This window comes from Apis laboriosa, unplaced genomic scaffold (genome assembly GCF_014066325.1).
Source record: "Apis laboriosa isolate Shangri-la unplaced genomic scaffold, ASM1406632v1 scaffold4_cov146, whole genome shotgun sequence".
Classification (NCBI taxonomy): domain Eukaryota; kingdom Metazoa; phylum Arthropoda; class Insecta; order Hymenoptera; family Apidae; genus Apis; species Apis laboriosa.
In genome coordinates, this window is record NW_025223501.1 from 6,074,067 (window position 1) to 6,089,507 (window position 15,441).

General features: G+C 17.6%; 2 protein-coding genes across 2 annotated transcripts; one reads left to right on the forward strand and one right to left on the reverse strand.

The window, feature by feature from the left end:
- Nucleotides 1-1,554: 1,554 nt before the first annotated feature.
- Nucleotides 1,555-4,241, reverse strand: LOC122716937 (serine/threonine-protein phosphatase 4 catalytic subunit). Its single transcript, XM_043940482.1, has 6 exons — nt 4,037-4,241; nt 2,956-3,126; nt 2,730-2,882; nt 2,376-2,627; nt 2,033-2,271; nt 1,555-1,944 (listed from the first exon to the last, which is right to left on the reverse strand). The coding sequence occupies exons 2-6, from the start codon at nt 3,103-3,105 to the stop codon at nt 1,815-1,817; spliced, it is 924 nt and encodes a 307-aa protein (XP_043796417.1). The 5' UTR covers nt 3,106-3,126; nt 4,037-4,241; the 3' UTR covers nt 1,555-1,814.
- A 1,387-nt stretch (nt 4,242-5,628) lies between these two features.
- On the forward strand, nt 5,629-12,284 carry LOC122716953 (protein decapentaplegic-like). Its single transcript, XM_043940529.1, has 4 exons — nt 5,629-6,046; nt 10,286-10,644; nt 10,993-11,437; nt 11,633-12,284. The coding sequence occupies exons 2-4, from the start codon at nt 10,317-10,319 to the stop codon at nt 12,030-12,032; spliced, it is 1,173 nt and encodes a 390-aa protein (XP_043796464.1). The 5' UTR covers nt 5,629-6,046; nt 10,286-10,316; the 3' UTR covers nt 12,033-12,284.
- Nucleotides 12,285-15,441: the final 3,157 nt, after the last annotated feature.

Genomic DNA, 15,441 nt, shown 5'->3' on the forward strand with positions numbered 1-15,441 from the left:
ATTTTGTTTCAAGAAGAGAAACAATTTTAGTAAACATAATGGTTAGTAGTATAGCCAATATATACAGAAAATAAAACTATGAAATAAAATAATAATATTTCATGTTTACTTATAGTTCTTATATTTAAAAAAAATTATCTGTTATGTATACTATAATTTTTATTTCATAAAATATAGATTTTTTATTTTTTTTTAGAATCATCATATAAATATTTTGACAAAAATATTTTAAAAATAGAATAATATATATATATAATATTTGTATTATTTGTATTATTAAATAAATATTTTTAAATATACAGGATATACATTTTAATATATTTATGAAACATTTTTGGAAAATCGATCTTAGAGGATAAAATAAAATATTAAGATTTATTTAATAAATTATAAACAATTTTAATCAAATTTATTTATATGAAACAAGATAGAGATAAATTGAGATAAATTGAGACATCAATATGATGAAATCATATTATTCTATCTATGTCTAGTTTTATTTAATGCAAATCTAAACTACAATCTTAATAAATTAACATTAACAAATAAAATTAACATTAAAAAAACTAATACAAAGATATTATAAATATATTAATATTTTGTATGTAAATTTAATTATTTATAAACATTGTCATCTGAAATAAAATATTTTAAATATTTTATGAAAAAAAAAAACAAAATCAGTATTTTACTTAATTAAATTATACTGTGATATCTTTTTTATTTTCATTTGTACATAATTTTTTTTATTAAAACCTATCATTTACGTAATTTAAAAGTTTATTGTTATAATTATTTGTATTCTTTTTTATATATTATATTTAATACATGAATTTCTATATAAATAAAAGAAAAATATAAAAATTATAATAATTAATTTTTAAATGATTATGATTAATTATTTTTTATAAAATATTGTAATATAAGTTTTTAAATTTACCAAATTATTTTCAAAATTCATAATAATCTAATAATAATAGTAGTTCATAATATTTTAATTCACGTAATAAATAATATATGTAATATATGTAATAAATTTATTTACTTTTTAAAAAAAATAATTATTAAAAATCTTCATTTATTTGAAATATATAAAGATGTAAATATATAAATTTTTAGAAAGATAATAAAAATAATTATCCTCAAAATGCTAAAATTTAGATATAAATTAATTCATACATAAATTAAATGTTTGTACAATGTAAAATAGAATAACAAAATATAATTTTTTTCTATATATATGTAAAGTTGAACTTTATATGAAATAATTACAAAAATTAAATAGAAAATAATAACAGTAAAAGAAATTTACCAGTATTATATCTATTATTTTCATTTCATATATAAATGAAATGTTTTGTTTGAATGTTTTGTTGAAATGTAATATGTTTTCATTTATATATGAATTTCTCATGCAAGCATGTATCATTAATTCCAAAATGCATATTTTTTTAAAATATGTTTACTTCTATCATGAAAAATAAAATTAAATAATACATACTATAGAATCATATTGACTTTCTTATTAATAAAAATATGATATTGAAAAACACATGTACTCATAATATTTATTATATCAAATTGATATTTTTTCAATATCGATAGCAGTCTGTTGGTAATATTCATTTACAAATTAATTAACATTAGCTTTTGTCTACAATATTCTCACGATCAAACTTTTTTTCTATATGAATTCTTTTTAAGTTTGTGTAAATACATATCATGCAATCATTTGAAATAGTTTCTTCTTTAAAAAAAAAAAAAAACATTTGGAAATATTTTAGTTTATGCAGTCATTTTTAATTAAATTTTTTTTATAAAAAGTAATCAGCCTGGGGCTTTTTACTAGGTATTCCTCGACTTTCTTGTGGTGCTGCTTCAAATATTGTGAACTCTCGTTGAAGATGTTCATTTAATTCTAATATTGCCGCAACATTTCCACACCTATTAAAAAATTTTATCAAAATTAGTTTATGAAAAATCAAAATCATTCTTTTATATTTTTAAAATATATATATATATGTATATATACCTATAGCAGTAATTAGGTGCTGACCAAACGGTCAAAACAGTCTCATTAAAATGCCATTTATATCCTTCCATAACTAATTGATGTGCTCTACAAATCATATCAATGTCATTTGCGGAATTAAACTGTGCTACAACATCACTTCCAAAAAGATAACCAGCTCCACGTGGGGATACTCCCCAACCTTGAGTATCTTCAGGATCTGACCAAAGTAAATCACACATTGGACCATCATGTGGTACCTACAAGAATATATTTATTAAATATTTTATTAAATTATATGTTTATATTAAAGACATACATATAATTTATTTCTTTTTATTATGAACTTAAATATAATTCTTACTTCTTGTTTTCTATCTATAGTTCTTATTTGATCAAGCGTTTGAATGCTTGGAGATAATCCGCCATGAACACAAAATATTTTTCCATCAATTATAGCAGAAAGAGATAAATAATCAAATATTTCAGTACAATATCGCCAAACTGTAATGCTGCCATATTTACGTAAGCATTCATCATAGAAACCATAAACTTGAGTAATTTGACGAGACTCATGATTTCCTCTTATTAATGTAATCCTATCAGGATAGCGAACCTATAATTATATTAATATTTATAACTATTATTATAAATGTAAAATAAATATAATACACATAATATAAAAAATATAATAAAAAATAAAAAAATGTTACACTACCTTTAATGCCAAAAGAAGAAGGAATGTTTCAACACTATAAAATCCTCTGTCAACAAAGTCTCCCATGAACAAATAATTTGTCTCTGGTACATCTCCTCCAACCTTAAAGAGTTCTTTTAAATCATAGAATTGTCCATGAATATCTCCACATACCTAAAAATAATTTACATCTTATATAAATTGTAATTATTATAATTTTTTACATTTTATTTTTATAAAAACATACAGTAACTGGAGAATCAACTCTTTGTACATTACTTTCTTCAATAAGAATTTCTCGTGCCTTTGCACAAAGAGCTTTAACTTCAGCTTCTTTGATAATTTCACATTTTTTTAGTTGTTCTATTTGCCGATCCAAATCGCTGGAATCAGCCATCTTATGAAATAATGACCTTCACTGAAAATTAAATAAAATATTTTTATAATATATATAATATATATTTATAATAATTTTAAAAAATTTAATATAAATAATAAATAATAATAAATAATAAATTTATATATGTATATAACATAACAAATAAAAAATATATAAATAATATATGAAACTATTAAATACATAAAAATATATAAAAATATATAACAATATATGAAATTAATATTATTATTACTATTTGTTATTTATTATACATAGTATTTTATAATTTTTCATTAAATAATTATAGTTTTATCTTAAATTATTAAATTAAGAATTTTAAATAATTTACCATATATATAAATATATATATATGTTTTATATATGTACATTATATATATTATATATATAAAATATATAATAAACTAAATTTAATAAAAATTTAATAAATAATTAAAGTATGATTTGTAACTTTATTTTTTATAAAATTATTAGTATATAAAATTATTATTAGAATATATAATCATATATAACATAATTATAAAGAAACTTTTTATTGCATAATGCATAATTTAAAAAATATATATAACTACATAGGAAGATAATAAATCATTAAATATTAAAAATTTTTTAAATAAAATTATTGATTTAAAATAATAATTGTGTATTAAATATAACACATATTAAAATGTCTAAAAAAAAAAACAATATATACAAGAATTTAAAAATCTTATATTTAAATTATATTTGTATAATATTTATATTCTTATATATTCTTATAAATATAAATATTCAAAAAATTGCATATTTTATAAAAATGTAATATATTCAATTAAAATTTTATACAAAAACGTCACAAAAACAAAAAATAAATAATAAATTTTTAAGAAAATATATTATACAAATACATATTATACAAATAAATAATATGTAATAAAAACGATAAATGTACCTGATCTTATAAGGAAAGCGAGGTTTATTTCGCTTAATAAATAAGACGCATTTAAACAATACACGTGCAGTTAAAACTCTTTACTGTTATTTCATGAGTATTAAAACATTAATAAATGATTATAAACAATCAAAAAGTTCATTTCAACAAGTATAAAACATTACGATGTAAGATGTAACTGACATTACAATCAGAGAAGCCGAGAATAAAAATTCGAGTGTGTTGGCATAGATTAAAGTAAACCGAGAAAAGAAAATTTGTTGTTACTATTCTAGATTTCATTCTATAGTGACATAATTTGTTTAATCGAATTGATTGTATTGCGAATCCTCCTTTAATTTGTATCTAAAATTATATTTATATTTGAATTCCTCTAGATTTAAAATTAATGCATATTATAAAAAAATTAAAATATTTTTCAAAGTATAAAATAATTTTATTATATATTATAATATATATATGATATATAATTATATATATTAATAATTAATACAAAATAAAATTATTTCTACTTATAAGTGAAAAAACATGTTTAAATATATTTTTGAAATATATTTATAAATGTAATCCTATCAGGATAGCGAATGTTAATATTGTTAATAATATAATATTAATATGAATGTTAATATTATAATTAGCAAGTGTTATATTATAAAAGTTATTATATAGCTTTAAAAAAATGAATATATAAAAATAACTTTTTAAAGATATATAGATTTTATAAATTTTTTAAATTAAATAGATTTTGAAATTAAAATATTTATTAAATATTTCGAATCTTATTATGAACTTATTGTGACTATCAAATTATAAATTAATTTGAACTTAAATTTAATAAATATACAATTCTTATTATATTATATATAATTAATATATAATGTATAAATATAAATAAATATTACAAATAATTTAATTTTAATATAATTTAAAATCATACTATAAATTATTAATATAAATATTACTTAAATAAATTAATAATTAATAAATTAATATTAAATAATTAATATTAAATAAATTAATAATTAATTTATAATGTAATTATATAAATTATTATGATTGCTATATTTTAAAATATTAATACATTATTTAAATATTATAAATTATTTTATAATTTTATAATTTTAATAATAATAAAATATATAAATGTAATATAAAATATAATAAATTATTATTTTTGTTAAAATTTATTTATATTTTAATTGATTTAATAATTAAATTTAACTAAATTTAATAATTAAATTTAATTTTTAAATAATATAGTTTTAGATATGATTCTATCATAATTCATTTTATATTTATTTATCAAATAATTCCGTGATCAGTTTATATTACATAAATATTAAACAAAACTTTTGTTATTCTTTTTTAATGTAATCTTAATATTATCTAACGAAACTTTAATATAATATTATTTACTATATTATTTAAAATTATAAAGTAGAAGTATTTTTTCAAATAAAATAATTTAAATACAAATAAATACAATTAAATACAAATTAAAATATTTTAGTTTATAAAATAATCACATGTGGCGCTAAATTTGTATCTTCTACTATTAGAAGATAGTGGTTCTTACTCTCTTTGTCTTTCTCCCCTCTCGCGTCACAATATCCTTCGGTTTTACTCTTCCTCTCGACTTCTCGAAGATTTCCGCATATCGAGTTAAGTTTAACGCTAATTTATTCTTTTAAAAACATTCTCTATTTATACAAAAAGTCACTGTGTTAAAAAAAAACTAATTATTATATTCGTGTTTTTTTGTAAGATACTTAGAAAACTTAAAAAAAAGTTTTACGTTTTTTTTTTTTTCTATTATCTGTTGAGTTTTTCTTTTTCTTGACTGGACATACGAGTGCGAAAATATCAGATAGCGCAACGGAGTTCAACATCGATGTATCGATATTAAAGACTCCCGGGGGCGAGGTTTTGAGACAATAGTTTCTGAGTGAGGTTACATGGACTCATTGAAATGTCGTGGCTGCTCAAACAACGAACTTACGATTAGCTCAGGTGAGTGTAATTATCATAAAATTAAATTTTAATAGGTTTTTGAAACAGAAAAATATATAATTTTCATTAGTTCAAAAGAGTAGGTTTGTTTGATTGTCGCTGGCCCGATTATTTTAGACGATGACGTGCTGCTAATGTATACTCGACACCTTGTATTCTTACTCTACCCGTGCCGCATTCCTTCGATGCAACTGTGTGATATTTGAGTTAAACAGGATATAATCTGTTGCATTTGCTGTTTATTCTATTATTATATTGAAAATAAATCAAAATTAATTAATATTATAATTAATATTATAACTATTATATTATATTTAGGTACAATATTTTGACATATGATATAAATAGTTTAGAATATTATTTAAAATAATTAATTAAGTGATAATTAAATCAAAATTATATTTTTATAAAACATATTGATTTTTTTATTTAAAGTTTTTTATAAAACAATTTTTTTATTTAAAGTTCTGAAATAAACTTAATCTAAAAATTATACGTTTTTAATTACTTTCATTCTATTCATTCATTCTGCAAAAATATAAAATTTTTATTTATATAAAAATATGTTCATTGAAATTATTTAAATTATGCTTTTTAAATTATTCAATATTTTTTTTTAGTATAATTGTAATATTATATTGAAAAAGATTTCTAAACAAATATTTTTTATCAAATTTTATATTGTTTACATTTCATATTAATATATACAATTCTATCTTTGTTATTACAGAAAAATATAAATATATATTATTTAAATATTATAGTAATTATTAAATTTATATTACAATATACTACAATACTACAATATATTATACAATATTCTACAATATACTACAATATATTACAATATATTTATATTACAACAATTATATATTAATTTTAAAAATGCGAATTATTTAAAATTATCATTATTATATTAATATTATATTATTATTATTTATTATATGTATTATAAATTATTAAATTATTTAAAATATTTGATTAAAAAAAAATAATATAAATTGTCTTATGTATATTCTATTTATTTTTTGTTATATGAATTTAAAAAATTTTTTTGTAACTTTTTTTCATAAATGAAAGAAGATTTTGATTGAATTAATAATTTCATTTATAACGTATAAAAAATTTACCAGTAATTTAAATAAATATCTCTTTATTTAATCAATAATTAATCAATAATTAAATTTAATAATTATTAGTTTTTATTAGTTTTTTAAAATTTACAAAATTTAATTATATACATATTAATAAATTTAAATTTGTTAAACATAATTGAATAATCTTTATTTTATATTTAAAATATTTAAAAGTGTAAGAATTTATGATTTCATTATTAAATATATTTTCATTAACATATTTGATTGAACTATTTTTTTTTGGAATTTTTTATATTTTTTATATTATAATAAAAAATTTATATATACATATCATTGATATTTTATTTCGATTTATAACAGAAATATTTAATTAACAATTTAACAATTAACATTTAATTTAACAGTAAGATTTTACGATTATTTTTGAAGAACAAAATTATCTTATTCAATTTATTTTTATAAATCATTACATAAAATTTTTTAAAATTTAAATTAAATTATATTAAATTTTTTTTAATATATTTAAATTATATTGATTTATTAAAAAAATTATTTTTACTGAATCATTATTCTTATTAAACAATCTTTAATGAATTAATAATAATAAATATTATATATTTTATATATAAAATTACACAAATATTTATTATTAATATTTATTATTAATATTTTATAGAATTTTAACTTTTTTCTTTTTTATATAAAATATTTTTTTAATTTTTACGAAAAAATTAATCCTAATGAAAAATTTATTTTTTCTGATAAATTTATAATAATTTATCAGAAAATATTTATATTTTATATTTTATGCTGTGTTGATTAATTTAATAATAATTAATGTTAATAATAATAATAAATAATTATAATTGCTAAAAACTAACATAATAATTTTTCTTAATATATAATTTTTAATTTTTAAACAAAATTTCAAAAAATAATCAAATAAATAATAATATTGAATAATTTTTTCTTTTCAAAGAACAGGTAGAGAGCTCATTTCTTAGAAATAGAATGGTTTTCTAAGTACAAACCCTAGCTTGAAATTAACTTCGTGTTTCGAATACTTTTTGGGTGGCCAAGACCATACATTCCTTTGACATCTTAAAAATTATGTATATCTGCTTAATATATTTCAATATATTTATTTATTTTAAGGTATCATATATAATTTTATCCACTTTATTTCACCATACTATACTATTAATATAATGTTAATCTAATATTATTTCATTATATATATTTTTTTAAATATTTCGTATTTTATATATTATATACTTAATTATTTAATTGTAATATTTTTTTTGCAATATTAGAATATATATTTATAAATACAATAAAATTATAATTTTTAAAATATTATTATGTTATTATTTTAAATAATAATTTTGTAACCTCATCGCAAAAAAATATGTCAAATATTTCTTATATTTTTACTTCTTGTATTTCTTTATTTTTTATTTGTTTAATTCATCGAATTTCATAATGTGAAAAATAATTTTAAAATTATAAACAAAATCATAGAATATAATATATTTTGAGATTATAAATCTTTGTTTTTGTTTATGAAATTTTTCAGAATATAACATAACACAATTTTTAATAATTATAAATTTAATTTGATATTTGAATAATTGATAATTCAACAATTAGTATATATATTGTGAAAATAATATTGTACATGTAATTGACAAAAATTTCTATAAATATTCACGTTATAGTATAATTATTAATAAAATTTTAACATAATTAATATAAAATATATTTATAAATTAATACATATACAGGATGAATTGAAAATATATACTATATAAAAATAAATAAAAAATTAATAATATAATTTTTTCATTTAAAAATTTATTGAATATACATAAATGTAAATTAAATGAATAGATGGAATGAATAATCAACAAATTATTTCACATACAAAAACAAATAGAAAATGTAAAATACAATTTTTTCATTTGAAATTTTGTTTACAAATAAATCGAATTTTAAAATTTGTATCTAATTGATATAAATATTTATATTTATATTTATATATATTTATAATTCATATGGAATATGACCAATAAAAAAAATAGCTAAAGATATATTACAAATAAATTAATAAATTTTTCATTAATTTTTAAAATTATATAATAATTATATATTATTATTATTATTATTATTATTATTATTATTATTATTATTTCGACTTATTTCAACTTATCTTATTAAATATAATTTGAAGAAATAATATTATAATAATTATAAAAAAATATGGTTTTTAAATACTTGTGAAACAGCCATAAACTCAATAAGCGTGGGAGCATACAAGCAAGCAGTTAAGTTGAAAATCCGTGACTAGATTAATCTCACAATTATTTAGCAGCAGACAGCTAGACTTTAAATATTTTTATTTTTATTTATATTTTTAAGCAAGAGTACAAATTTCTCGGTAATTGCCAAATTTATATTTTTAATTATATAATTATGTAAAAATATACAAATATTTTATATTCATAGAAACAGTAATATTAAATAATAATAAAATTTATTTTTAAATTATATATATATCTTATATAAACTTATGTACATATAATATTTGCAGTGTGTATAAACTTTTAGTAAATTCGTATATATCTTATGTAAACTTATATGTACATAATATTTGTTGTATGTATAAACTTTTAGTAAATTCGTATATATATTTTTTTAATTTAGAGATATTATTAATATTATTTTTATTATTTTTTATCATTTATTTAAAATTTTAATGCACGTAATTTAAATTTATTTTTCTCTTATAATTATTTTAATTTTAAATTATATAAAATACTTAATAAAATAATTATTTTTTATTTTTGTTTTCTATGTAAGTAATTATATACCAAACTATATAAATAATTACATAGTTTCAATTATACATGCATTAAATTATAATAAAAAAAAAATTATAAAAAAGAATTTTTTTTTTATAATAAAAATGTAGATACAGTTTACTTATTTTTTTTGTTGTATTTTTTAACTCATATTTCTGCAAACAATTTGAAATATATATTTTTATTTAAATTATAAATATATTTTTTTCATTATTAAATATTTTTGATAAGATGTGTTCATAATTTAAATATCACATGAAAAATTTTAATTTTGCTTTCAGGGAAGCAACATCCGTGAGCAACGACATCACAATGCGCATGTTGCTGCCACTGAGCTTGGTTTTCGTCGCAGCAGGTTTGCTGCTGGCAACTACCAAAGCAAATGTTCATTTGCATCTACATTCTGACACTGCCAAACATTTTGCCATTGGTGAACGTGAACAAGCAATTGCTGGAATGGAAGCTAGCCTTTTATCTCTTCTTGGTTTTGCTAAGAGACCAAAACCACAAGGTCCTGCTTATGTTCCAGAGTCATTAAAAAAACTTTTTATCAAACAAAATACAATTGGTACAGCTGATATTGCAAAACCAGGAATACATGCCAGATCTGCTAATACAGTGCGTTCCTTTTCTCATGTTGGTAAGCAAATATTTTTACAAACATGTATTTAAATCTTACATATATAAAATTATTTCTTATATTATAATAATTTGTAAATTATATTATATTTTAAATTATAATACTTTATTACATTAAAATTTAATGTAAAGTATTTAAGTTATTATCTTGCAATTTATAATTATAAAATCTGAATATATACAATATGTTTGCATAATAGTATTGCATAATATAATTAATTTATATATATCTATATATATTAAATATATATTAATTATTTAATTAAAATATTTAATATATATTAATTTATATATATCTATATATATTAGTATATTAATTTTTTTTTTTCTTATTTTCTTCTATATACAGAGAGTAAGGTGGATCATAAATTTCAATCTCCAAATCGCTTTCGTCTTTCTTTTGATTTAAGTAGTATTCCTTCAGGAGAAAAATTACAAGCTGCAGAATTAAGTCTTTCTCGCGTACCTATTTTAAATCAAGATGATTCCAATCCAAAATTGGGTAGAATACTTATATATGATATTTTACGTCCTGGTGCAAAAGGATATAGTTCTCCATTATTACGTTTAATTGACAGTAAATTAATAAATACTAGAAAAAATGGCACAATTAGCCTAGATGTTCATCCTGCTGTAGAAAGATGGATAAAGGATCCTAAAAATAATCATGGACTTTTGGTGCATGTACGTGGAATTAAACAAGAGCATGTACGTTTGAAAAGAAACACAAATGAAAGAAATGATACATGGGTTGTTAATCGCCCAATGTTATTTACTTATACAGATGATGGCAGGTATAAAATAGTCTTTCTTCTTATAAAATCTTCTTTTTAATCTTCTTCTTAAATAAAATAATATATAATATCTATTCTAATTATATTTAAAATATAAATTTTTTATATATAATGTAATATTTTATTTTATAAATTTATTATAATAATATTGCTCATAGAATATTAATTATATAAGAAAATATATTAATTATATAGATATAAAATGTCTTCTGCAAGTCAAATAATGGATCGCCGTGCTAGAAGAGCAGCACTTCGAAAAAATCGTCGAAAAGATGGACGTGAGAATTGTAGGCGACATCCGCTTTATGTTGATTTTGCTGATGTTGGTTGGAATGATTGGATTGTTGCTCCTCCTGGTTATGATGCCTTTTATTGTCATGGTGATTGTCCCTTTCCATTAGCAGATCATTTAAATTCTACCAATCATGCAATTGTTCAAAACTTGGTTTATTCAACAAAACCAAGCATGGTGCCTAAAGCTTGCTGTGTACCTACTGCTCTTAGTTCAATATCCATGCTTTATCTCGATGAAGAAAATAAAGTAGTATTGAAAAATTATCAGGACATGTCTGTCCTCGGATGTGGATGTCGTTAAGTATTCATTAATTGATTCAACAAATTATCCTAACAGTGAAGAATGCATGTGCAATAAAAATGAAAATAGATAAAAAGATATTAAAAGATAAGATAAGAAACAAAGAACTAAGATTGCAATAATGCCATAAATAATGTTATAAATAATGTTTTGAAAATGTTGAATTGTTTATTAAATATTTACACAATTGAGGCATTCTGGAAGGATTTTAAATTTATTATGTATGAAAATTTTACTTATATGATTAATTGTTAAAAATTCAGATAATTCTGACTGCCTAACTTATTTTTTATTCACAAAATAAAATAAAATCTGAAAAAATTATTGTAATTTACTATAATATAACAAAATTTTGATCCATTGATTATTATAAAAAGTTTAAATATAGAGGTAAAAAGATTTGCTGTAAATAGGAATTATATATATAAGGAATATCTATAAAGAATATAATAATTAATTTTATTAAGATATCATCAACCATATAAAGATAAAAATTTAAAGAAATGTTAGGCAATTAAGATTTTAATCTCGTTTTTATTTGTGCCTTATGTTAAAATATTTTACAAAAAAAATATATATTTTCAAAATAGAATTTAAATCGAGATAAATGCGCGCGCCAAAAATTTAAGTATTTCTTCTTGTAAGCTTTCTAAATTAGTAATTTGTTACTATTGAGAATTAATTAATTTTTTAATCGATTGTTAATTGTTCAAAATGATAAAATTCAATTTGAACAAACATGCAATTGATTTTTATTGACGGCAGGAATATATTAATAGAATAATTGAAAATCCTAAATTCATATTTGATTACTAATTTCCTAATAAAATTAGTAATTGGTCTATTTATTCTTTACAATTTTTTCTTTATCATTTCATTTATATAATAATTGTTTCTAAGGTAAATTAAAATTTTTTTAATATTATATTTACATTAAATTTAATAAAATCATTTTTTTTAAATATTAACGTTCCAAAAATTTGTTTTTTCAAACATTTTAATTTGTAATTAAATAATATATTATATTACGAATTCTTGAAACAATTGTATTTATTTGATATTTAATTTTTTTTAATATTTTTTAAAAATATCCATTTGAAAAATAAGGCATTATTTTTTATGAAATATATATATAAAATTATTATAACTTATTTGAATTAATAATTAATAAATTATTTGTATAATTCATTAATGATTTAAATTTTATGAATTCATTCATAATATAGATAATGTTATAATATATATTATAATGTTAGTAGTATATTTTTTTTATTTTAAATGAATTTAAGATATCAAGAAAAAGAGTGAAAATGAGTAAATGAAAGTGAGAGTAAGAGTGAAAGGGTGTGTGTGTGTGTGTATGTGTGTGTGAGAGAGAGAGAGAAAATCAGTAATAAAAACTTATGAAAAAACATATATATTGTACTATAAATAAATATTATTTGTAAAGTTTGAAAAATATAATAATAATAATTTATCATTTCAAACAGGATATAAAATATTTTGAAACCTAATTTTTCCTAATTTATTTAAACTATAACAATATTTTATATATTTCAATTTCTTCTTTTATTCTAATTTGAATTATTGATTTTTTTTTATAAATTTAATTCAAAAATTCTTCAAAATTATAAAAATCTTTTTAAAGTAAATATCTCCTGCCGTCAAAAATAAATTGTACCTGCCTGAGGAGCAATTATATCTTATATTATTCAAGAAATTTAAACATATGTATATTTGTATATTTGAAAAGAAAAATGATATTAAGCATTATTTATATTTATAGCGCGCATTAGTTTGTAAAATTTGTAAAATAGATAGAATAAAAAAGGACTAATGTAAATAATGCGTTTGTATAGTAAATTAGTATATAATGATTATATAAATTAGTATATAATATTCTATTTTATGTTTTTATTAATATTTTTATATTTTTCGATTGTACACAAATATTGCGTGTGTAAATACAGTAAATAAATTTTTAATAAATATATATATATATTTATTATAAAAAATATATATATATATATATTAAATTACACTTATATTTTTGTACTTAAATAGAAAAAATAAATAATTACAGAAAAATTACAGGTAATTAATTAAAAATAAATCTAACAATTAATATAATTAATAATATATATTGTTTAATTATGCTAGAATGCATTTTAAAATTATTTTGTATATAAAATAATAAGTATCATATAAAATATGTAACAAAAGTTTTATTTTTTTATACATTTATACTACATATATAAAATAATACATGTTTTATTGTAAATATAAAAAAAATATAGAATTATTTCAGTCTTTAATGCCAAATAAGAATAATAATTTAATAGAATGTATTCAAGGCTTGTATAATGGCAGTGCGAGGTAAAAATCATTTTCACACATTATACATTGTACATATATATACAATAATTTTGAATTTCATTTACTAAATATTCTAAATGTTGTACAAAAAATATTCTAAATGTTATATGGCACAGTCTGATTATACACTGCAGGAACAGCATTACTTTATAAAAGTATTTAAAAATTGTAACTTATTGATTTTTATATTCTGATTAACTATTAAAAAAAATAAATAAATGCAATAAGTATGTTTCATATTCATAATAATAAAAAAAGAATATTTTTTTTATAAATATATTTTAAATATACTTAGATTATTTAATTATAATATTCATTACTTTTTTGATTTTATTTTTCTTAGAAATAATTTTCAATTCTTCTATCTATTTAGATTTTGTAATACAGAATTTGATATGTCTTGTTGTAAATATGAAATTTTCGTAATTTATCTTTTATACATTATATTATATATATATATATATATATTTAAAGAACAAAACAATGTTAATTACAAATGTAAAAATAATAATAAAACAAGAATCTTCCTAAAACAACCTATCTCAAAAACTAAAAATCATATACAACTTTTATACATTACAATTATTACAATATTTACAATATTTTATGATTAAATTTCTTACATTATAAAGTTAAGAGGCACAATGGTATATATTTTTTACAGAGATAATAATAAAAAGATTTATTTAAATGTAAATAATACTTTTAAAAAAATGTATTAATGTCGAAAAAACTCGAGTATGATTTTAAATATAACTCAATAATATAAAATAAATTTTCATTTAAATCATCTTTAAATAAAAAATTTTAACTGAATTTCTTCATTAAAAAATTTTTTCCTTTCAAAAATTTTTAAAAGAAAATATTAATTATGAAATTTAATTATATTTAATTATAATAAAATTGTTCACTTATATTATTTCAGTTAATATAAATAAATAAGAAATATTCATTATTTATTTTTTTCAATTTTGAATATTTTAAAAATAATTTTTTTTGTTTTTTACTTATAACATATAAACATTTTAATAAA

Bases quoted from the DNA above. Each gene is read 5' to 3' on its own strand.
- LOC122716937 (XM_043940482.1), bottom strand. From the start codon at position 3,105: ATGGCTGATTCCAGCGATTTGGATCGGCAAATAGAACAACTAAAAAAA. The intron at 2,272-2,375 runs GTAAGAATTATA...ATATTCTTGTAG, and splicing joins CTATAGATAGAAAACAAGAA to GTACCACATGATGGTCCAAT. The intron at 1,945-2,032 runs GTATATATACAT...ATTTTTTAATAG, and splicing joins GCACCTAATTACTGCTATAG to GTGTGGAAATGTTGCGGCAA.
- LOC122716953 (XM_043940529.1), top strand. From the start codon at position 10,317: ATGCGCATGTTGCTGCCACTGAGCTTGGTTTTCGTCGCAGCAGGTTTG. The intron at 10,645-10,992 runs GTAAGCAAATAT...TTCTATATACAG, and splicing joins GCGTTCCTTTTCTCATGTTG to AGAGTAAGGTGGATCATAAA. The intron at 11,438-11,632 runs GTATAAAATAGT...TTAATTATATAG, and splicing joins ACTTATACAGATGATGGCAG to ATATAAAATGTCTTCTGCAA.